The sequence below is a fragment of the Calypte anna genome, chromosome 12 (assembly GCF_003957555.1).
Source record: "Calypte anna isolate BGI_N300 chromosome 12, bCalAnn1_v1.p, whole genome shotgun sequence".
Classification (NCBI taxonomy): domain Eukaryota; kingdom Metazoa; phylum Chordata; class Aves; order Apodiformes; family Trochilidae; genus Calypte; species Calypte anna.
Window position 1 is genome coordinate 9232369 of NC_044258.1, and position 25213 is coordinate 9257581.

General features: G+C 34.4%; 1 protein-coding gene across 15 annotated transcripts in view; it reads left to right on the plus strand.

Moving 5' to 3' along the window:
- Positions 1-25213, plus strand: part of SLMAP (sarcolemma associated protein) — a 78344-nt gene that overhangs the window by 40176 nt on the left and 12955 nt on the right. For 2 of the 15 annotated variants that reach the window (XM_030458729.1, XM_030458728.1), the window contains exons 8-19: positions 102-173; positions 937-1077; positions 2210-2347; positions 3606-3774; positions 3860-3910; positions 4500-4550; positions 8388-8450; positions 13818-13874; positions 16839-16919; positions 17180-17239; positions 22602-22724; positions 23528-23602. In XM_030458729.1, the coding sequence (XP_030314589.1) occupies positions 102-173; positions 937-1077; positions 2210-2347; positions 3606-3774; positions 3860-3910; positions 4500-4550; positions 8388-8450; positions 13818-13874; positions 16839-16919; positions 17180-17239; positions 22602-22724; positions 23528-23602 (1081 nt within the window). Of the gene's footprint in view, positions 1-101; positions 174-936; positions 1078-2209; positions 2348-3605; positions 3775-3859; positions 3911-4499; positions 4551-8387; positions 8451-13817; positions 13875-15211; positions 15322-15862; positions 15875-16838; positions 16920-17179; positions 17240-22601; positions 22725-23527; positions 23603-25213 lie in introns of those variants that run through there. The other 13 variants (XM_030458732.1, XM_030458733.1, XM_030458731.1 and 10 more) reach the window with 12 other exon arrangements.

The window sequence follows — 25213 nt, forward strand, 5'->3', positions numbered from 1 at the left end:
AGTCGTAAGTACTTCAACAAAACTGAAGTCTTCAAAGCAGAGCTCTACTGGAACTATGTGAAGCACATGTTAATTCTAAGGTGGTATTTCTTTCCTGCCAGGCTTTAATAGATGAAGACAGGCTGCTATCAAGATTGGAGGTTATGGGAAATCAGTTACAGGCCTGTTCAAAGGTAAGCAGTTCACATAAATCTGAATGCTAGGAATGTTGAAAGACAGTTCTTTCAAAATGTTTTGAAATTAGCTGGTTATATGAAAGCACCTGGCAGATAAACATTCTATAATAAGCCTGTGCAATTTAAAAAGTCTGAATAGCATTAAAACTGTGGATCTATATTTAATGACATAATTTTTAATCTAGGTGAATGGCTATTTTTCAGTGATTTTTTAGCATGAAAAGGAATTTCCCATTCTGTCGTGTTTCCTATGGATGTTTCTTTCCAGATAGGGATTTGAAAAAAGCCATTATCAATGAGCTGTCTGTCAGAGACAGACTAACAAGTATGCCCAGTCTTCATTGTTGTTTAGGTAACTTGTGCCTCCCTTAAATTTTTAATTCCTCTCAACTAGCTGTAAGAACATTTTTTGCAAGTCTTGTTTGAGGTCTTTCAGATGGAACATTATAGGTTTCAGGCTTGTTAAACTATAGGTCTCATGGGTTTGTCATTGTCTTAAGTGTCCAAAAACCTCCCATTTTTTTCCTGTAATCAGAGCTGATCATTGAAGGTGTGTTGCCATACATACACTTAAAAAAGTAACTGGTTTAGTCTGTCGTGTCAAGAATCATTGACCGCTGGTTTGTTTGTAACATTTTTCCATCTACCAGAAATTGCTAAACATTTTGGAATAGAACAGGTCTTGTTAGAATCTAATATATTTAATCAGCAAAATACTAATTTGTATTCTCTTTGTATCTGAATAATCTTATACATACAGAATCAAACAGAAGACAGTATACGAAAAGAGCTTATAGCATTACAAGAAGACAAACACAACTATGAGACAACAGCCAAAGAGTCCCTGAGGCGGGTCCTTCAGGAGAAAATTGAAGTGGTCAGAAAACTGTCTGAAGTGGAGGTATTCATGTTTTATGCCTAGTCTTCTGCAAGTCCCAAAATAGTTATAACTGTTGATACTTAGATCTCTGGTTTTTTCGCTTGTAAAACACCAGTATTTGTTGAATTGTAGTGCTTACAGTCTATTAGGTAGTAGTGTTTTTATTTCTTCTGTTAGACGATAATTAAATTGTTAAAAAATTAAGGAGAAACTATTCTCTAAACTCCTCCTTTTTCTGCCAGATTTCAATATTTGCAAACCTGTTTTACAGAAGTTAGCATGTGTGGGAAATAAGTGAGGGGAAACGACATACATATATTTAGAAGAAGTGCTCTTGGACTCAGTTTAGACTGCAAACTTTATGTAAACATAAGCTTAACCACACATACAAATTACACTTAAGAATGAGCATATGAGATTTTAAAGTCTTGGACGCTTGCTTCAAATAAGATTCCTGCCCTATAGTATCTCTCATTACTGTCTTGTGCTTTATTTTTCTTTCCATTATTATTTGTTCTGTTCCCTTGCATCAATATTAAATGCTTAAAGTATCCACCTTCTTTGTGGTTTTTAGAGATACAATGCACATAATGCTGTAATGAGTATTGTTAGATGTCAGTTAAATACCCCTTATTAAACTGTAATAGTTCTTGAGAGGCAAACTTCTAGAGCATTTTTTGCCTCCTAAAGACCAAGATACCTCTTGAGTTCACATGCTTTTCCATATTATGAAGTTGAGAACAAGAATCAGAACAATTCCTTGGAGCCATTGGGCTCAGATAATGTGTTAAGTCTTACTTTGCTGGGTGAAGAACATGATGAAGTTTGTTAAATACACTGAATCACAGAGAATTATAAAGCTTTCACAGTTTATCATAAAACAGAAGAGAATGGGGGAGATGGATGACATATTTCACTTCTTTAATCCTATAAAGGACGATTCATCTTATAATCTACATTACAAAGGATTTTTTATAGACAGTGTTTTTACCAAGATCCTGATCTACTTCTTTAGCTTTAATGATTATGAACAAAACAGATAAATATTATTAGTTATATATACTGTTTGGAAAAAAATAGATCAATTTCAGTATTCAGTAGATTATTAAGCTCTTGTTTTATTTATTTATTGAATAATTATACTGTCCTGCAGCGGAGTTTAAGTAATACAGAAGATGAATGTACTCACCTGAAAGAAATGAATGAGCGGACTCAGGAAGAATTAAGAGAATTAGCTAATAAATACAATGGAGCTGTAAATGAAATTAAAGATCTTTCGGACAAGCTAAAGGTAATTATAGAACTTCATCTGACTTACGATACCGAAGTGTATGGAACAAGTGAATACACTTTATTTTCTAATGTAGCAATCAAATAAAGATTAAGCTTTTTAAACAATAGGTAACAGAAAGAAAGAGGTACCTAATTTTTTGCATATTACTTTGATTTACATTGAATGGACTTTTAAGTGCCATGAGTTTGCTAAATTTCTGAAACTGTTCCCTTTGTGTTCACCTTGAAAATTACTATGTTTTTAGAGCTGCAATATATTTCAGTATAAAATAATGTATGGTATAAAACTCCTATTCACCTGCTTCTATATAGAAAATTAACTTTTAAATTAAATGTGTTACATTTAATGGGAACAAAAACTAGAATTCAAAATAAATTTGCATTTCATGTTGCTTTTTTGTGCAGTTACAAACATAACTAGCCTACTGTATAGTAAGAATATATCTCAGCTTCTAGGCAAAAGGAGCATGCTATCAAGTTTGTAATTAAACTGCACATTGAAGTATATTAATACTTGAAGGTCATTTATGCTGGAGAACAAAATAATCTGCATGTGATAAAGCCTGTTCCCAGGGAGTCTACAGTCTAAATAAGTAGAAGTGGAGGAGGAATGTAGTGATGTTCTCTTTGTAGACCTGAGATTGTTGTTGCTTTTGTTTCAGATAAATACTCCATTTTAAGTTTAGGTTCTTTGAGTCCCAGCTCAGTACCTTAGACAGATTTTTTCTGTCCATATTAACATGTTGAATCGCTCATCTCAAGGCCTTTGGTTTCCCAGTTGTGAGTTAATCACTGCTGCTGAGTATTCTCAGAAGGATCAAAACTCAACTACCTAGTCTTGAGGGAGCAAAATCTTTGGAGCTTACTATCATGAAATCCAGCAAGGAAAAATGTGGCTTTTAATCAAGTTGGTCTGTGTAATGTACATTCAGTTCAGAAGGTCTCTTGGCTTTTGATGAGTTGGAGATGCTGGGAGACTTTGTGTTTTGTAGCCCTGGTACAGGTCCTGTAAAACTTGCGCTTCCCAGAGAAAACATTAGTTAAGATATTTTGAGATGCTTTTTCTTTGTTATTTGGCTTCAAGTGAAATTTACTGAAAAATAAGAGCAGAAGAATTTTTCATTGCATTTTCTTCTTCTGACTAGCAAATGAAGTTACATATGTACATTTATTTATACAAAAATCAGGGAAATCTATTCCTTTAGCATGTTAATTTTGGTTTGTTTGGGGATTCTTTCAATCTTGTTTTTGAGCAGGTAGCAGAAGGCAGACAAGAAGAAATCCAACAGAAAGGACTGGCTGAGAAAAAAGAATTGCAGCATAAAATAGATGAAATGGAAGAGAGAGAGCAAGAGCTTCAAGCAAAAATAGAAGCTTTGCAGGCTGATAATGACTTCACCAATGAGCGGCTAACTGCTTTACAAGGTTAGTCACTAGTGGGGAAAAAACTTTGATTATTTGCTTTTCTTATAATCTGTGAAATATCTTTTTCTTGGACTTTTGTTTACAGTACGTTTAGAACATCTTCAAGAGAAAACTCTTAAAGAACACAACAGCTTAGGTAGGTGTGATCAGTTTTTTGTTTCAAGCTGATTTTCAGATTTTTCTATTACTTTTGTTATACTAATCTTAAAAGTCTAGGTGTCTGGCAGAAGAATCAGGTATTACTGATACCCCAGTGTCCTTGGTATCATTTCTAACATTAAAAGAGATGTGGCCACAACAGAGTGCCAGCAGAGGGCACTGCTGTGTGAATGTTCAGACTTGGGGTCATTGCTCTATTTAGTACATGAAGCCTCAGCTTTAACATTTTGAAGGTTTTTATAGACACACACACACACTCACATATATATGGGGTTATTTGGGTTTTATGTATATATGCACACACATATAAGAGTGTGGTTGTCTTTTTTGGTTGTTTTTTTAATGTTATAGGCAGTAATTCTTTGGATGATAGTAACCTCTATGTTTTAACAAATGAAAACATGATCTGTAGTACAGGAAAATGTTAAATTTTGCTGGGTTTGATTAGATTAGAAGGAGGAGGTGGTATAAAAAGCCTGATGCATTTTGCAGTGCTGTGTTTATGAAGAAACAAAACCCATAACTTTTTCCTTGGTTCCAGAAATAATACCATTTCTTAATCCTAGGCATACAAGTTGATGACTTCATACCTAAAATTAATGGGAGCACAGAGAAAGGTAGTGTATCTTAAGGCTACCTTTTGTCTTATGGTTGATGTTTGAAATTGAACAAATTCTAAATGTTATCTAAAGTTTTACTTAGAATAATACTCTCTTAAAAAATGAATTTGAGTTTGTCCACTCCTCTTACCAATGTTCTTTTGCTTAGACTTTCAGTCTAGGTGGCATTAGAAAGTTCTGCAAAATCTAATGAGCCAACTTCTAAGACTTTTTTTTCCTCTTTTTGGTCTCTGAATGGAATCAGTAGGAGTCTACTGAGTGCCAGGCTTCTGACACAAGGAAGTGGAAAACTCACTGACTTTTTTTCTCTTTATTTTCCCTTGCAACTCAGATGTAGGCTGTTTTTCTAGTAAATTTGGTTTGGTAAGTTAGGTCAGCAAAACACTTTTTTCTCTAACCATAATGTATGAAAAATGTGAGTATATGAAATATATAAATAGTGCAAACTAATTAGAACTCAGCAGTGGCTTCATATAGAAAAGGAATGAATGCAGCTTGAACTAACTGGTGGGAGTTTTTTAAAGACCTGTTGGTTCAAGCTAGGTATTGTAACTACTGTGTCTTAACATACACTTGAAGTTTAGATGTCTGGTGAGACAATGCCCAAGATAACACATAGCAAGGATTATTCGAGGTAGAATTCTAAGTTCACTAAATTGTTCCATTGACTAAGTTATATTTGGCCTCTTACATTAATTTTAGTTTTTTTCCTTGATGTAGCCTTCTTCAGAATTTGCTGTGTCTTGCTAAAAGGTGTAAGCTCTGAGGAATGATAGTAGTATTAGTTGGAAGCAACCTTCCAACAATTATATAGAGAACTTGTGGTTTTAATTCATATTCACAGTTTAAGGATTACTGTATACATTTCTGAAACAAAATCTTTAAATTCTCTGTGCTCGAATTCTTTTTACCTTTTTTTGGTTTTGGTATTATAAATGAAGAGTGTCTTAAATAGGGAGACTAATAGCAGTTTAAAAGAAATAAATCATGGCATAACCTCAAGTCTGTTTCATCTGGAGTAGGAGAGATCTGTTAAAAACACTGACAGAAACTACACAAAAGCCTACCCTTAATCTAATTAACAGTTATCTCTTAGCATAGTAAATGTCTTAGCACTGCTATGTTGCAGTGTTTTAGGCACTGCTATGATACATGCTGAGATGCACAATGTCTGCTCCCAGAACTCTGGACTGATATACTTTGTTTTTAAGATAGTTTAGTAAATCTTACTGATGCATAATTTTAGGTTGGTTTTATTATGTGATTATAACAAGTATCACTGATATTCACTGATATTCACTGTTTTGCAAAAGAAGCAATCCCTTTTTTACTTATTCTGGATTGCATAGGAGTCAAAATGCCATCTGGACCAATGCATGAAAATCCAGATTCCTCCATCCTATGAGTAGCAGTAGGACTTACACTAAGAGTTCTAGAAAGCTGTATGCCATTTTCTTTTTGTGAATACAGATAAAGTACAACTGCTCGTTCTAGTTGTGTTTCTGTATGTTTATAGTCTCTCACCTTTTTCTCTCATGCATCTACCATCCTATTTTATTATTCTGTATTTTACTGTAGTTTTGCCTCTTCCCATTATTCTGTCTGTTGTACCACACAGTGTTGTACCACTGTTGTACCACAGATCTTCTGCATCTCTGCTGTACCTGGTCCATCCACATTTTTCTGGTGTTTTAGAGCTTGCTGGCCTATGTTCTCTTCATGGCAATCTGTGCATTTCCATATCATCCTGTCTTTTATTTAGCCCTTGTAACAACAGATGGGCAGTAACTTTCTTTGCCAGATTTTGGATTTTTTTTCTCTCAAAACCAGCATGAGGCAATAGCTGGTCTTTTGCTGAGTAGTCTTGCATTATTTTAAAAGAGCTAAGAATTTAGAGGTTATAATGTATATTGAACAATTTTGTCAGTGAAAAGTTGAGGATATTATGTGCAGGGGAAAGACTTCACAGGTGAAGGCAGAAGTTAGAAATTAAAAATTTCAGGTTTTCTAATAAACAGCCTGTAGGGAAATTTGAGTCTTCTCTGTCTGTATACAAAGGTATATACACCTTCCATTCCACTCCCTCCATCAGAGGGAAGTGATGGCAAGACCCTGTGAGATCAGTATGCTTCTTAAGATTCTCTTTGTGTGTGTCTCTCAAAACTTTACATCAGATCCTCAAGGTACTTTTTATAGGCATACTGCCTGGCTGTTGAAAGAATAAAAATTTTACATTTCTTTTTTTCTGTGGTTGTCTGTAACATTTAAAGAACTGTACTTTGAGTAGAGAAACTAAGAACACATTATAGTCTCTCTAGAGTTTTTTTCTAAAGAAGTGTACTAAGTTGATGATTGTGAGGCATTCATTTTCTCTCATTGAACTTACACATGAAACTAATGGTGCAGAAGCAAGTAACTTGCTTATACATCAGTCCACTAAGGAAGGAGGTGTAGAATTGAGTTATTTCAATAAGTGATGTTTCTCAGTGAGTTGCACTGCACCTTTCATATTTAATTTTGTGAGCTGTATATTATACAGAGAGATGAGATTTTTATACAGTCACTTAGAGGATCATGTAAAAAGGTCAAATAAACCAACTCTGTTAAAGTAAGGAAAATGTTCTACAGCCATGGTGCTGTCTTTTAAAAGCCATGTCCTTGTGGGTTAGAAATGAGTTTGTTTTTTAGAGTAACTTTGGAATATAGTAAAGTGGAGTATTATATATTTTAAATTAACAGCTAAGCTTCTGGTACTAGAAGCTAATGACTGAACAGTTTTGTTAGTGTGTTACACATTTTGCTGGTTTGCATACTAAAAAGTCTTTTCAGATTTAGATTTTTAAGGTCAAAGGATTTTTGAAGTTCTTCAGAATGAAAGTGTTAGCACCTTTTTACTTGAAGATGAAAAGTTCTGATGGAGTTGAGAGCTGAACAAGGTCATATAGAAGGACTTGGGTAAACCTGGAAATTGAGACCAGTTTTTAGGACCTCTGCTGCAGAACTTTGCTTTCAAAAATTGTTTCAGGGCAGCGAAACTTTGCAAAAAGGTAAAGGAAGATACTCCCTGGTACTTCAAAGTAAATATTTTTGCATTTCAGTGAGGTATTAGATATGAAGGATAAACTGAGGTCCAAAGAAAAACTTAGGAAATGCCCATATAAAGCTAATTAAATTCTGAAGAATATAGGTTAAATACATGTTTCTTATTTCTTCAGTGCTTGGATTTCGAATTTGCAACATAATCTCTGATTATGAATTAAAAAATGGGAAGAACTAGAGACATCAGTACTATGGAGTTGCATGTTTCCATAGTGTATCATATGCATTCTAAATTTATTGTGATTTAAATATAATTTATGTGCATGATTTGCCAAAATAATGAATTTGTCAATGGGAATTTAGTGGAGGCCATTTCGTCACCACCTAATCTGAAAAAGTGATACAGCAAATGCCAAATGGAGCATGTTTGGACTTCTAATAATCAGTCCTTACTGAATTTTGTTAAATAAAGGGTGTGGTTTTTTTTAAATTGCCTTTAGTGAGGAAAGGGGCTTTTTGTTGCGCTTGAGAAATGCTCTCAATTTTAGTACTTAGAAGTACTCTTTGAAAACACAGTTAAAGTATTTCTTCTGGTCAATTCAAAAGAGATTAATTTTCTAATATCACTCAGACATCATTTCAATTAAATGTTCCGTGTGCTTGCATATTAACTCGGATTTCAAAGTTCACTCTAAATACAGTTTCAAACATTGTTAATATTCCTTTCAAATTTTTTGTTGCATCAATTTGAAAATGATAAGAAGATGTAAACTTAAGTGTTTCTTTCTTTACTAGAGCACTTTCTTTCAAAGAGTGGAGGGGACTGCACTTTTATTCATCAGTTCATAGAATGTCAGAGTGAGTACAAGAGTATTCATCACATTTCTGTTTAAAAAAAACCAAAACAAAGCCAGAAAATCCAGAAAAGTTGGATAACAAACCAGATTTTGTCACTACTATTTAATATTTCTGTAGTAGCAGAGATTTTCTAAGAATAGAATTGTGGCATTGTAATAATAAGCAGATGCCTATAGTAGGATCTTTGCTCTTGCAAAGCGATGATCACATTGTCATTTCCTAGAAATTATTCCATTATTGTTCTCCTAACAATAAAAGGGTGGTTATTTTGTTGCATGAAGTTTAAAACTGAGTGCACTTTTTCACCTGTCACAAAGTGTATCACTGCCAGGTTAAGCAAACATCACAGGCAACAGTAGGACAGAGATAAGGGAGTGGTGCCTTTTCTTCATTCCATGTCTATTATTTATCTGATAATGAAAGGTCTTTGCACATTTTCAAATTAGGTGTTATGCAGAAAAAGTAGAACAAGACCTAAATTTTTATGTGGGAATCTAAGATTATTTTAAGAAAAACAAGATATATGCAATAACAGTCTTTAAAAGCTGTTATTCTGGGATAAGAAATGTGTTTTTCAAAGCAAATGGCTTTTGAAAATGAGTCATGAAACAGTGCAGTCTGCATCTCTATGATTAATGAAAAATTTAAGATAGTAACACTTTTTGTCCACTGGGAGAAAAATAGCATTAGGATGAAGAGAGAACTTTCATTAAAATTCAAACATAAGTCCTTTCTAGCCTTGAGAATTATTTTTTGACTTAAGAATTTGCAGAAATTATGTACCTGAAGTCAAGCTTAGAGAAATATTTATAAGCAGAAATAAGACAGTACCATTTTTTGATATTATGCCCATTGGACTCTTCCCTTTTAAATTTCAATAAGGAAGTATAACAGGCTCGTTTCACTTTACTCCTTTTGATATTAATTGCAGTGCTATAATCTGAATAACTGGATACTGCTATTGTTTGTTTTAGAAAATGTAAACTTTATTTGAAAAATGTTTATTTTTAAAAGTGAATGTCTGGAAGTTGTCTTCTGCCAGGCTGAAGTTAAAAATTTAATTTTTTTAAAAGATCTTATATGAATTCTTTTTATTCAGTACATAAATATGAAGTTAAATGTTTGACTAAATATATTTTTGTATAGAGTGAAAACAAATAGAAATTGGTTGCTTTTTTTAATTGTTTGGATGTTAGCTTAGCCTATTTTAGCAAAAGTTGTGTCACCTATATCTATTGAGAAGTAAAAGCAATCATCAGGATCCTCTGTGATCTAGTAACCTTTTCTAACTTGCAATTGAAATAGTAGTAAGAGAGTAAAATCAAGATCCCTTCTCTGCCTCCCTTCTCTTCAGAGCTGGAAAGCTAAAGACACTGAAGTATTGATTGCCTCAGTTAACAAAGAATGAATGAGTTCATAAGGTTCAGTATTCTGCATTTTTTGCAACAGTGTGACTTTTTAGTGTCTGATCAAATACAAAAAAGATTCCAGGTCAGCAGTTCATGTATTTAGTTCTGGACTGAAATCTTGCATTGCCCAAATTCAAATATGTTTAGTATGGCCCCACAAAAACGTGGTTATAAAAAACTTGAACTATGGGATATGCTGTTTTGAATTTGTTTGTAAGTGCTAACTCTTCACTCCTTTTGCTGCACTTTGCTCTCAGAAGCAATGAGGGTTGGGAACTAGTATAGAGAAAAAGTTACCCTTTCAGTATTCACTTGGAACTAGAGCTGTAAGATGTAGCAGAGACTTAAGTGTAAAACAATGTCATAAAGATTGGAAATATTGATAAAGAATATATAGACAGAAGTCAATCACTGAAATTGTGTTATTTTGAGTTTGCTGTTTCATAATAGAAGCAAAGGAGTTTAAAATTCAGAAAGAAACCTAAAAAGAAAGGAGAATCAAGACAACCATGCAGTTTGTCTAGAGGAAAAGGTTTTGACCTGTGCTGCTACAGAAGGGAAAGTGTGTGACCCTATAGATCTGGGTAAGAAGTACATAAATTGGGAAAACACAAGTAGAGAAATTATGAAAACCACCTTGAGTCAAGGAAGTGAAGTATATAAGGTAACACAAAAAGGAAAATTAGAGGATCAAGCAATGCAGTTACAGATGTTGCTACAGATGAATAGGGTAAGTGCTTAGAATTTAAGACCTCCCAATATAATGAAGCTAGCTATAGTGGTTTTTTGTTTGGTTGGTTTTTTTTTACTTTCTGATCACTACATCCAGTTCACTTATTGCTCATTTCAAAGCCTTTTTCCTTCAGGTGAAAACTGGTGAAAACCAGTGACATTGACAACAGAAATCATGATGCTCCTTTTTGATTCATATGGGATAGGAGTTATTATCATAAATTGTTATGATAAACAGAGAGATTGGGTGCCCTGACAGTTTCCTGTCTTTTGCTTCAATGTACCACTTTTGTGTCCTTATTTTTCCCAATTTTGAGATTTTTTTTCCATTTTTATTAATTTCTGATTTTAAATGCAAGTCAGTTTCTGTGGTGTTTTGTTTTGCTTTACAAAGTCTCCTTTTGATTTTTTTTTTAAATATTTTTATTTATCTATTATAGGAGTAGGTATTGGATGGATGGAATGGCTATTTTCAACTTTTTCAGGAATTTCTGACCCGTTAGTACCACTACTTTTAAATTTGTGTCCTGAGGATGGGTTTATTTTAAGTGATGATTGTAGTGTTAACAGATCTTAACTTATGTTGTGCATAGTGATAGGCAATCTAAATCTAAAAGGGAGTTTTTGAATTGTAAAGGTAGGAAATGCCTAAAAACTCTAGAGGACAGCTGCCTTGGAATTGCATGTACAAGCAAAAAGAAACAGACTGTCTGAACAGATGAACTGAAAGTTTAACTTCAAAGCAGATTGTTTCAGTAACAGTTAATGTTATTATTTATTACAATATCAGTATCTCCTTTTTTTTTAAAGTAGTGACTGGATAGCATGAAAGATAAAAATTAATTGTGCCAGAAATTAAAGCTAGGTTCCCAATCCTAATTTATATTTTGGTAGCCAAAAATGCAAATCTTGATTCTGGGAAAGTATGGTTCAGTTTTTAAAAGAGTAAATTGTAAAAAGTCAAGTTTATGAAGAAGTTCTGTGAAATAGTAATATGAAAAGATGCAGAGAGCTGAAAAAGGGAAATTTTAAAGATACAGGGATGTCTGCTTCTACTTTCTGATTATTGTCTGGATTCTGCTGTTTTTAGTGAAGAGGGTGGCAACAGTGGTAACTAAATAAAACTTCTGTTCATTGACACCAATATCCCATGTTCTGTTTATTATCTAAATATTAGTGAAGCAGGCTGAAATAATTTATTTTTTGTTGCCTTTGAAATATGATAATGCTAGGATTCTTTAAAGGCAGAGAATTCTTACTGGAATTTTAAGTTAGGAGAGATGTCAGCCATCAAGTGAAAAATCCTGGCTGTATCAACTTTGAGTCATACTGGAGAAGAGAACTTGTGTGTTGCTGCTGAAGTTCATTGCTGAAGAAATAATATCACGAAGAAAACTGAAGTACAAATATTGAAATTTATACCGAATGGTAGGAAGCAGCAAGATGGAAAAGAAAAAAAGAAAATTAAGGCCACAGATTTTTTTAGTCATAAGATTTGAGACTTTTGCAAAGTGTGAAGAGCTATAAAGGTTTCAGCTTGGAAGAACATCTGGGTCAAGAAGACTAGTTCCTTTGTGTTGTACTATAATTATTCTGGTTTTAAGTTACTGAGCTGTGAGAACTCCCAAGACCCATCCGTTCATAATGCTAAGTTTTTTCTGTAAACTGATTAGAGAAGCCTATTTTAAGCTAACAGGCCAGCTTAGATGAGGTGTTACCTTTCAGATCATAGCTACTTTGATCTGAAGCTATACACTTTGAGTGTATGGTTTTTGCATTCAGTCATTTTTTTTCAGATACATGGACATAATTCCTCAGCAGCTTTCTTGCTGCCTTCCTCCTGATGCCCCTTCCAGCCACAGCTGAGTCCTGGGCTAATCACATGAAGAATTTTATTCCTAGAATTTTATTTCTAGGTTTCTAGAAATATTTTTGTTTCGTGGAAGGACACTCAATATATCACTCAGTGAGTCTTCACTTGTTGCTGCAGTAACTTGATTCCCCTGCTGTGCCTTCCTTAGTGACTCTATCTCTGAAGAACTGTTCTGAACTTGGATGGTGACTGATCACCTAAAATTGCTTGAGACCTGAAGCCAATCCTGAAAATGCAGTGTGCCATTTAGTGTATTTCTGAAGCAATATTTGTAGGAATGTAGAACAATATTTGTCGATAAAAGTAGTTGGAGGGAATATCTCTTAGATTGCTTTGTCTGACTGCCTGGGCAGGAAGAGGACAGGACAAGTTTTTGGCCATGCAAACCCTTCTTCAGACCTCAGTTGTTGTTTTTTGTTTGTGTTTTTTTTCCTGAAAGCTTGTCTACTATTTAGGTTTGAAAAAGGATTCTCCTGGCAAATACTGTGCAAATAGAAATTGATGGTGTGATCCATAAGACACACCTTTGATACTTTTGCATGGTGACATGATTGTTAAGTAATTTGAAATAATGACATCTCTGAAAAAAAAACAGACGAGTTCACGTGGTCTCTTAGTGTCTTTGTTTCATCCAGACCTGTTCTTGTATGGATCTTACACTTTGCCTTCAGTGTCCTAGCTGGAATTAGGATGAAGCTAGACATCTAGTCTGAAATGCCATCTTTTATATATTCCTGACATAGCTTAATAGACTTCCTTGTATATGCTATACGCAAACTCCATTTTTGTCAGCTTGAATGTGATGCACATACAACTCTTTAGAAGTTTGTGCAGTTCTCTTAAAGTTGTAAGCTAACCAAGGCTATTTCTGTGTACTTTTCCTAGGCACTCTTGTGATTTAAAAGTGACTTCTCAATTGCTGTTTTACTGTGATGTATTTCTAGATTTCTGCAGGGTCTGGCAGATTTAAGTTTCAGACAACCAGCTCTTAGAACTCCTTTTTTGATAGCTATAACTTGAAAAATGTATTAATTATTTATGGTCCCAGTTAGATTTATTAAAAAGTTCATAAAATATTTTTTTTCCTAACTCCTCATTAGTGAACTGAAGCATTAATAATGAAAGCTAATAAATTGCAGAAGAAATAATTATGCACTTTATCACGTAGTTGCAGGAGTCTTGTGTGCTCTGTTTCATTGTTCCATGCCAGCAAAAAGGTTTTTTGTTCCAGCCCGAGTAGGAAGTAATATTATCAGCTTTTAATTTGGTCATGGAATGTAGCCTACGTAGATGTGTGCAGGGAAAAGCTTGCTTAATTTGAGCGTGGAAAGTAATGCTTATTTTGTTTGGCAGACAAAATCATAGATGAAGGACATCTAACAAAAGTGGAAGAAACAAAGCTTTTGAAAGGTTAGATTTCTGAATTATTTAACTGTTTTTGAAGCATGTTTTTTATGTCACTTCAGTGCATGTTCTGTCTTAAACTATTAGTTTGAGTTTTGTTGAATAATCAAGAAAGTAAATTAATGAAGGGCAGGTTTACTGAACTCAGCTCCGAACATTGTGGTAGGTTTAAAAAGATGTAAAGAAAAAAATTTCTGAAGTTGATTGCATGAAATTCTGCTATCAGTTTTGACTGAGTTCTTACCTGAATAGGCTTTTTTTTTTTTTTTAAGTTTTAATATTTTTTTGTGAATTGATTTAGATCTGCATAAATTTCATAGGTTTTTGTTTTTATTATAGAACTAAGTAGAAATAATGCTTGATCTCATTTTAAATTTTAAATAAAAATATATTTTAATTTGACTCTTTTATAACTTAGACCCCTGTGACTTTCAAATAACTATTAACCTCCTAAGTGTACCCTTTTCCAGATAAAATAAAAATATTCATATCTAAACTTTTTTTTTTCTGAATAAAGCAAGTAAAATACAAGGAGCTAAACTGAAAAGATTTATATTGTTGAGGAACACTCATCCTCATCTTGCAGTGCCAAAATCAGGAACGTTGCAGTGTGTAGATCTCTATTTCCTGTGTATCTAATAATGTAAGATCATTTGGACTTGCAGGCTGACTCCACTTCTGTAGCTTTTCATTAATGGCTAGACATACTAATTTACCTTCTGTCCTTGTGCAAAGTATTACTGTGTTGAATGTTAGAGTGTTAAAAGTTGTGGTAATGTAGAGACTTTCAGTTTCGTCTTATATTAATGTATGAAATAGCACCTTTAATTTGTATATGTGAGTAATCTATAGAAAAGATACACCATATTTGGCCATAGAATGCATACAGTAACTGTAACATAACGCTTGCATGCCAGTTAAGCAGAGAGCTATTTTTAGTGTTTAATATATTCTAACTCATCCAGTAAGTATGATGTCAACACATTTCAATATACTGCATCATTTTGGCTATATTTATTAAGCTCAGGTTTATTACGGGAAATAGGGACAACTGCTGTGAAATAATATAGTACAGGAAAGAGTTTTGTGCTTGTGATGCCGGTTTCAGAATAGGAAGCGGGTTTCTAAACCTTTTCTTTGACTTCTGCTGTTTCAGAAGTGGAAACTGATGCGTCTTTCCTCTAGTGCCTCATCTTGTTCTTGTTGCAGAGGGAGGAGAAAGGGAGGGAGGAAAAAGCTGAAGTACCCGAGGGTGGGTGGGAGGTGGGAGTATGGGAGGGCAGTGGGGAGAGAGAAAATTAATTCAGCAGTTGGAACTTGCACTGCTCCTCCTGTTTCTCACAGAGCAAGAAAGCTGTGGTTTCCATGTATGACCAGATATGGTAAAGTTAGTTGGATACAGATATTGCTCAGTTTAGCACTTCTGGATTGGCCGTAAATGTAAACGACATGGGTGAGGCTTTTAGGATATACTTCTCTTAATGCTTAAAAGTAATGTATTACTCTGTTTAGTAATTATTGCAATTTGATGGGCAGCTTTGTGAGCTTGATTCTATATGATACATGTAAAACGCTTTGTATTGTAACATCTGTAGATAGTTAAAAACTGTTCTCAAAAATAGGGAAATACCCCTTTTTGTTTTAGCTGAGAACCACCCCCAAACCACAAATTTTTAACTGCTTCAGTTGTTCTGACCTTTGGAGTGTGCTGAAGTCATATGAGATATGTTTGGGACAGCTGCCAGGTCTGAACCCCCATGCACTTTAAGTGTTTGGGTGCTTTCTCCTTCTCCCCCTCCAGTGATTTAAAGAGTCTGGATCTTGATCACCTGCTTTATTTGTACTTCCCACCTTCTGTTTTATGTACAAGTGGATGTTATTCTGGCACAGAGAAGACTTTTCATGTTAGATGAGAAAAAACTTTGGTTTTTTTTAATCCCTATTTTTTTTTTTTAATCCCTATTAACCTATAGGTATTTTGCTACTTTCCCAGTCACAGTGCACAGGTTGTCTTCAGATTCCATTTAACTCCTTTAATTTTGGGGATGTTTAGTTCTGTTTGGTTTCTTGTTACTTGAAAAAAAAAACGTACAGAAACTTTCTCATTGCTCTTCTACTTTTTATATATACTAACCCTATTGCTATAACACACTTGATTATTTATTGCTGTGTGTATCTTCTCATGGGCTTGTACTTTTTTGTTGTGTCTGTGGTTTCTCTATACAAAGAAATTTTGTGTTCACTGTGCTTTTCTGCATGTGTGGTAGAACTAAAAGTCTCTCTGCTGGGAATGCTCTGTGTTCTAAATATCACATTTAGGTAAATAGACATGCTTAAAAGAACCCAAACAAACCAAGCACTATGTGTGGCTTGACTAAGCTGTATGTAGTAATATAGTGGGTTGTGTATGAACATGTACTTCATGCAGTTAATTTCTTGTGAAAAGGACAGTCTGCCTTCTCTTAATACAATTTGAATTGAAAATTTTTTGTAGAACTTACTGTAATAATTTCTATTGCTGTGATTATTTACTGGTTCATATCACACTTTTTTAACATATAGTATCTTGTTTATTTATCCAGAATACTGAAGCAGTTTTATTCTTTTTTAACAGCAGTTTCTTTCTGACTAGTTACAGTATCTGCATTGTTCTAATTTTCTTTTCTTATTTGTTCCCTGATTGAATCAGCTTTTGCACAGAGTTCCAGCTGGCGAGAATGTAGATTTAACAAAAGTTCAAGCTGTGCATGAGACAGTTGCATCTCCTCATAGATGCTAGGCAGGATTAGTGATGCTGAATCCTTTTGAGCCCAGACTTACAAAGAAATAAACAACCACCAGGCTTTTAAGTGTTTCTTTGACTTTGTTGAGATTTACCAGTAGTTAAATGAATAGATATATAGAAGAAATTGATTAAGAGACTGAATAAAGGGTTTACTGACTGTAGTTGGTTTTCCTGGTCTCTTGCAGAGAATCAAGCAAGAGTCAAAGAATCTGATTTATCAGACACTCTTAGTCCAAGCAAGGAAAAAAGCAGCGACGACACTACAGGTAAGAATTTAACTGAGGCTTCTGTAACATCTAATTAGTTTGAGTTAAATCACTCTATCGTGAGCATTTTTGAAAAGGGTGGAGAAAGTATCTGTTATGTGGAGCCAGGTACAAGTTTAGAGCAGTATTGTATATTTTTCAACACCTTTAACTCCTGTGAAGTGAGAAGAATGTAGAAGCTTCTTTGCTATGAAAACGGGTATATGAAAACTGTCTGCAGTCTGCCTGCTTTCTGAAAGGTGTGGGATTTTCTTTTTCAGATGCCCAAATGGATGACCAAGATCTAAATGAACCTATTGCTAAAGTAGCTCTTCTAAAAGGTAAACAAATTTCCTTTTATGACTTCAGATGCATAATCTGTATATATTTATTTGCCTACCTGCTCTTTTATCAAATGTGCATTGAAGTAGAGTGCTGAAATTCAAATGTTTTACCCATGGTATTATGGAAGTGTTGCATTTAAATATCAATAATGATTTCTTTGGACAATGTGATATAAAAGCATACTTCTGAGTGTTAGTGTAGAAATGATTTGCACTAGTTTCTGCACTTACCAACACTGTTCTAGGAATTTATGTATTATGACTTCAAGCAGAGCTATGAAATAGATTCAGCATACAATTAAGTTAGGACTAATAACTTTGGGGAGGAGGGATTCTTCTGTCATGGACATGTTTTAAGCATTGCCAAATTTTACTTATATAGTTTCCATGACTGTCAGAAATGCTTCTGCTAGTTAGTTGGCACCTAATGTTTTAAGAAGAAAATCTAATTTTTATATATATGTATATATATATATTGGTTTGAATTTCCTGTTCTGACTGCAGTTAGAACGATTGCCAAGCTTTAGAATTTTTTACATCTTTAAAGTTAGTTTTTTACTGCTCTTTGCACTGAAGATATGTACTTTAAACTTGATTAGCAAGCTAAAATTTACATATTCATGAGCTGAACATTTTGATGGGGTGTTAGTTGTGGTTTATTATACTGAAAGGTAATTTTATGCTTTATGTACAGTTAGATATTTTATGAGACCTGTAAACCGATGCTTGTGCTGGGATCACAAGTAAAAAGTGTGACAGTTCTTCATGGTTTAGGAAGACAAAAAATCAATGAAATTTAGAGAAACTGCAAAATACCTTTTTCCTGTAGTGGTTTATATTTCTCTAGTTTTATGACAGAATTATTTCCTCAAGCTGCATGTTTTACATAGGTTTTCAAACAGCAAAACGAAATTGAATTTGATATTGTCCAGTGCATATCAGTTTGTCAAAGCAGTTTAGAAAGGACAGAGATACTGAGTATGTTCCATTTGGCATTTGTTCTCATGTCTGCAATTAATAACAGGAACATTCAGTGACTTCCTATATTGGAAGACAAAATCTGGTAATGTTCTTCATAGTGATTATGACAGTCTTATTTTTGGTAATAAGTTTTGCTTGAAAAAAAAGAAATCTGAGAAGCATGAAGTTTTTTAGGTATCAGGACTTTCAGCTAAACTGAAAAACATTTTCTGCATTTTCCCTATATGCAAATGAGCTTTTAAATGATTAAGTGTAAGAAGACCTATTTGCATAGGCCAATTTGCTATTGAATTACATACTGTAATTAAAATAACTGGAGAAAAACTCTCTTGAGGCTATTTATGGGCATTCCTATTTTGCTCTCATGAAATCATTAAAGAATATCTGTACAATGAATCATTTGCCCTTGTAATTTTTATGAAGAGCCTGTAAACCCACAGCTTTGTTTTGGATTTTGTCAGAGAGCTACTTCATGTGCCTTACTTTTTCCTAAAAAGGATCTTATTTGCCAGAGAAAGACTTTTAAATGTATTTGTAATGCAGTCATATAATGAAGCAAGAGTGAGAACATTTCTGCTCTGGCAGCTGTTTGGAATGTGGAAATGGCTGCTGGAAAAGGCAGGGTTCCTTTTTATTTAACTTGTGGAATTTAGAAAACAAATTAATGGAGCAAGAAAATGATGAAACACTTAATTGCCATAGTTTCTCCAAGTGTATTTTCCATCAATAAACTGAGTGCATTCAGTGTTCGTTTCAAGTTTCTACATGTCAGTATCTGGCAAACAGGGCAGAGGGAAAAGCTGCTTTGTTTTTCCCACAAGGTAAATGACTTTATTAGCCATTGGTAACAGTTCCCTGGAGGATTCTATTTAGATGGGCTGTTTGTGACTACTTACTGCAAAGTTAAAAACAGATTAATGTTAGACAGATGGGAAGAAGCAATAAATGTCACTGGAAAGTTAGTAATCTTGTTCTTACAGCTTCTTTGTATTTTCATAGTAAGTACAAGACTGATCCATGGAATCTTAATAAAAAATTAAGGGTTGAGGGTTTGCTGAATAGTCTTAGTTTTTCATAGGAAATATGGAGAACTAGCAATGGGCTACTGATTCAGGAAGCTTTGGGAACCATTGTTTGGTGTTGCAAGAACCAAATACTCCATTTCATATACATAGTTTATTTGCGTCTTATGAAGCTGAAAAAAACCTTGAAGTTTTAATTGTTTATTTCATTTTATCTGAGTACTCTGAAAATAGTAATCTGAATGACCCGAGAATTTCTGCAAATTTGCAAAAATTAACTATGTGAGAAATAGCAGCCTGTTCTTAAAGATGATTCCACAGGCCAGGCAAGTACAAAAAATCTATGAAGACCACTGCCTATGTGTGGTTCTGATAGTCTCTCATCAGAAAAGAATTGTAGAATAAAAAACAAACATAAAAGCAGAACTCTGTTGAAATCTTTATGCTTGTAAATATTAATCTGAGCTTTGTTTTCCTTTTGATTTTATCAAAATTTTATTTTATAGACCCTAAATTTGTAAAATATTCCTTCACACACCATTATATCCTTTAATAATTTGGAACTGGTCATTTTTCTCCAAAACTGACCCATGGGTTAGACAACTTCTCTTGGGCCAGATTGAAGGAAAAGAAATTACCATGTGCTTTGGAAATGTTTTGTTCTGACTAGTTGTTTGGAGTTTTTTTGACAATTTTAAATCTACCAGTACAGTTGATGTTAAGGAAAACCTCATTATGTGTGGAGGAGGAAAACAACGTGGTGTTAATTAGGAACTTCTCTTCTAAGATGGCAAATTGTCTGATCACAGATTAAAATTTTCCATGATTTAGAATAAATGAATGAGGGTTTTCAGGCTATTGTGGTTTTGTTGGGTTTTTTGGCACCATGTTGTAATTAATGACAGAATTCCTTCAACTTCTCTGAGAACAGTTAGGTCAATACTGAATACTTCTGGAAGTTGCTCAAATACTTTTTTAACTGCAGCCTTTACCATTTGTTTCCCAAACCAGGTTTCTGTGATGCAAATTTGCTTCTTGAGAGAACTAATTCAGAGTCTGATATTTAGTAGTTTTATTATTTATAAATAGAACAATCCTACTCACTAAGGAATTTTTTCAAAACTACACAAAGATGGTTTTTGCTTTAAACTAGAAGACATTAACGAAATTTTCAGTTTGGGTAAGACTGAAAAGCTTCTTTTGTGTTTATATTTCTTGGCTTTTGATTTAGAAGTATGTCAGGCATATAGAAATTCCCTATTGTATTTCGAGTAGGAAGGAGCTTTTACCTTGACAGAATGTGCCTTTGCTAAACTGATTGTTACTCTTAGTTGAATTCCTAAACTCCTTTGAAGCAATGCTGTCTTTGATGATGAGTGTTTTCATTGATTGGAAAATACTGTCCACCAGAAAGTTGATTTAGGGTTCTTATTGTTGCATTTGGGACAGTGCTTCTTTATCAGGCATGATTTGAGCATAATTTGTCAACTTCCTCATCCATTTCTTCTGAACAGTCTCATTAAGGAGGGTTGAAAGTCTAATTGTTCCAAGTCTTTATCCATGAGAAGCTAAGAACAAAACATATTCAGTAAAATGAAACTTGGATTTGAAACTGTAATAAACTATAAAAGGGAATATTTGGGTTAAATATGTAGTCTTCCTTGTTCTTTCTGCTCTCATAATTTTGTTCTGAAGAAGTCTGAAAGCATATGTGTGCCCTCAGCTCTACTCAATCCCACCAATTCATTCCTGTTAAGAATAGGGAAAGAACAGTCTCTTTTCTGAGGGGTACAATATAAATACTTCAGCATGATTTACTAAACAAGTGTTTTAATGAAGAAAAATTATTGTTTCTTTATTGGTGACATACACAGTCAAATATGAATTTTGAAAGTATAATGACAAACTGAACTTGTAGCTTGTATTTAGTTTTTCCTTAGTAGTGATGGCTCCAGACAACCAAAGTAATTTACATTTTGAGGTTTTTATTATAAGCACTGTGCCTTTATTTTAAATCCATATGGTCTATAGTAGTAGATGTTTGTTAACCAGGTAGCTGTATAACACATTTACCATTTTGTTCTCTCTCTTACATGAGGTACAGCAGACTTTTTTTCACTGATTTCCCTCCTTTATGTTTCTCACCAATCAGGCTTTAAAGAAAGTTTTAGCCCTCAACCTATGTAGTTTATTAGTGCTGCTTGTGGCTGTTGAAGGAGCTGTTTCCCAACAAACACTTCTTAAGGAAAATGCAGTGAATGCCAGTTTTCTGGATGCAGTTCCTGGCGTTGTAGATGTTTGCAGGCTGGGGTGTTGTATAACTCTTTCTTACTGCATCTATTTTCTAGTGTGTACCCATTAGAGGACAATGCTGTTAGTTACAAATACTTGGTTTTTCTCTTTCAGGTTACCCCAAATTTTCAGCTTTAAAAGTACCCATTTCTCTGTGACTACCAATCTCCTCATAAGCCCAAGAGGCATTTAATATGCATTTTAGCCAATAGAAAATTAGTGGGACAGAGCAAGAGGTTTTTATTTAAATAGCATGCCTAGAGACCTGATTGTGTTAAAAATGTATTCAATGTTTTAAGACATAGTGAAAAGAAAAAAAATTCAGCTTAGTATTCACTAGCCCACTGGGTGAAATACTGAGGGTGGATTTTTCCTCATTTCATTAACTTTGTTTTAGAAAATTTCCCCTAATTTTTTCCTTTCCCTTTAGTTACAATCCACACAGGGAGAGGGGGAAGCCAAGGCTTGCAGGGTAACAAGGCTATTGGCAGGATCAAACCACTTAGAGCATCTCTTTGCATCATCTCCTGCATCTCAGTGGTACTTCCCAGCTGCAGCACAAGGCTGGGGCTGTGTGTGTGGGGATGCTGCCTGCCAGGGCTGGTACGTGCTGTGAGGAGCAGGAGGGTGGGCTCAGGAGGTGGGGGATGCAGCAGCAATGCTGACAAGTGTGTGCTAGGACAGAGGGTTAGTGCAGCTTCCTTTAAAAAATAGACAAGTTGTAAACACAGTCAAAGATTGCCTTGTACCTGTTCCTTCTTTTTTTTCTTAATCCAGGAACCTTTCCAATCTATAAACTGTTTTTTTTTAAAAACTGTCTAATGCTTACTTGTTGTTTTTTTGTGTCACACTGCATGTTACATATAATGTGCTTTTTAAAGTTTGCATAAGTTTTCCTCCGTTTTAAAGTATTAATATTTTGGCTAATATTTACTTAATCCAATTTTGAGTTTACTTTTGACTAACTTCAGATTATTTGAATAAAAGGTCACCAGTCATCACATGGCAGTGCAAATTAAACCATTGTACAAATTTATTATTTAAAGGAAATGTTCTTTTATCAGATGAATTGCAGGGTGCACAATCAGAGACTGAGGCTAAGCAAGAAATTCAGCAGCTGCACAAGGAGCTGATTGAAGCCCAAGAGCTAGCTAGGACAAGTAACCAAAAATGCTTTGAACTTCAAGGTGAGACCCAGATCAACTTAATTGTGTAGGATATCCATTAAAATTGTATTTAGCAGGTAGTGTTAGAAGTGGTTCTTTGGCTGACTGTCTGTTAGATATATTTCTTTCATAACATTCACATCTCCTGCACAGGATGTCTGAAACTTCTGCTTTTTTTTAATTTTTCCCCCTAAACTCTATAGACAGCCAGATTGATCTCTGATATTTTGGTTCGAGATAGACCAACTTCTTTGCACAGAATTGAGTACATACTTGAACTCCATATATTTAATCTTTATAAAATATATTTACCTACAGGTATTGATTCTCATGTATTTCAGTCAGCTAATGCACATAACTAAATGCATTCAGTGGCAGTTCTTAGTTTAGATTATCCTTTAGATCACTAGGTTTGTAGCTGCATAATTATCCTCAGCAAACTGTGGATAGTTTGTAACAGGAAATAGTATAGTCCAGTTTAATTAAATAATTATAGCTCAATGTTCTTTATGGGGTATATTTACAGCTTTTTTCTTTTTCTCCTCCCACACCAGTTTGCATTTAGCACACATGGAGTTTCTGGATCAGGCAACAGATTACATCAATTTCAATTTAATTGTAATACTACCACAATAATGGAATGATGTCTTAATATTAACTTTTTATTAAACTACTTACACAATTACTGGCTTTGGTAACCTACTGAAATAATGTGGTTGTTTTAATCTTTTCAGTTAAGGGGAAGTTGTGACTAAAATTAATTACAGACCTGCAATATTTCTTACTAACAAAATCTTTTGGGCACATTTTCACTTTCATTATAGCACTATTGGAAGAAGAGAGAAAAGCATATCGAATGCAAGTTGAAGAATCTAACAAGCAAATAAGTGTTCTGCAAGGTAGGAATATTTTTTCTATATCCCACTCTTAAGGAAAATATATAGCTTTGGCTGTTTCTGTAGTGTCACAAACACACAGGAAAGGAAAATATTGAGTGTATGTTTTAAATCTGATTTCTTTCACCACATTTGAATTTTACTGTGAAATGTTTCCTGTCAATTCCTGTGGTTCTAATCATAACTTAAAAGATGCACAAGACATAATCTCTAACAGTTATTTCTCCTACCACTTGTCAGCTTTGAAAGTTCCAAGGATTCTTCCTGTGACCAGTTTATCTTCAGTGCAATCAGAGTGTTTAATCTGCTTGTGCTACTCATTCTCTTTGCTGCATTGGCTGAAACCCCTTAAATTTTTAATCACTCCAGATCTGCATCCAACCTCAGAGCATGCAGTAAAATATCTGCAATAGACACTCTCTATGCTTTTAAAAAAAAACAGTATGACAAATCTTGCTTTTTTCAGTCCATAATATTTATAGCTGGATGTAATTTCTGTGTCACATATTCTGTATCACATTAACTCCTCAGCCAGCCCAAGCATGTGAGTGAGCTCATTGGTCTAAAAGCTGTCTGACCTTAAGATCAGTGAGGGTTGTATTATGGCTCTTCCATAGAACAAGCATTAGTTTGAGCATCTACTCAGGCATTGAGTGTTATGGAACTTGTAGGAGCTTCACACCTTGGTACCTTCGTCATCATATAATTTGCTTGGACTTAAAATGGTTGGAAGACAGATGAGCCAGGTGGGCTGACAGTTCTCACTTTCTCAGGAAATCAGAATACCTTTAGCAAATTACTTTATGGGAGGTAGTTTGTCGTGGAGTGTGGTACATGTCACATCCCAGTACACTGACAAGCTTATGTAATAGTGCTGTGCTATATGAATGTCAGCAAAGAATTTTTGGTTCTTGGCCATTGCTGCTATAAGATAGAGGAGCTTAAGTAATACCCCAGAACAAGAGGAGCAAGTAAAAATTGAATCTTGTCCAGCTGATAATGGAAATTCTCTAATAAAAATGCTGTAGCAAAAGTTAGAAATCATGATTTGGTAGTTATTTCCATACAGAAAAAAGAAATTTCTCTTCTTCCCCCTAAAAAAAAAAACCACCAAAGTCGAAACTTGACATATCCAAACTTAACTGCAAGATGCCTCTTGTCAATTCAGACATTTTTGTCTGCTGAACCCTCCTCAAGTTAGGTCTTGGTTGTGTTTCCTCTTCTTCTCTCTCCGTGGTAGTTCAAGATGTTCTAAAGTTTGTTGTATGCTTGCTGCTTCCTGAGCTTTTAGGGTGTGACACATCTCACAACTTGAGAGAAGTTGTCTGGATGTCAGGTTCTCTCTTGGCAGCCTTTCTGAACTGCAGTAGAGAAAAAAAAAATCCTGGCAACTTCATGCAGTAACATTTCTCTAGGTATTTTCATGGAGTAAGTGTTTTAGGCCAGCCAGTGCTACGTGGCTTCGTGTTTGTCATAGAGAAGAGAAGGTGTCACAAACAACTGAGATTCTCCCTCTATACATGAAGTTTTTTAGATGAACAGATAAGTAAAGCAAGAAAATTCAAGTTACTTGTCATTACTAAAGAAAAGAAAAAAGTGAAGCATTCAGCTGAG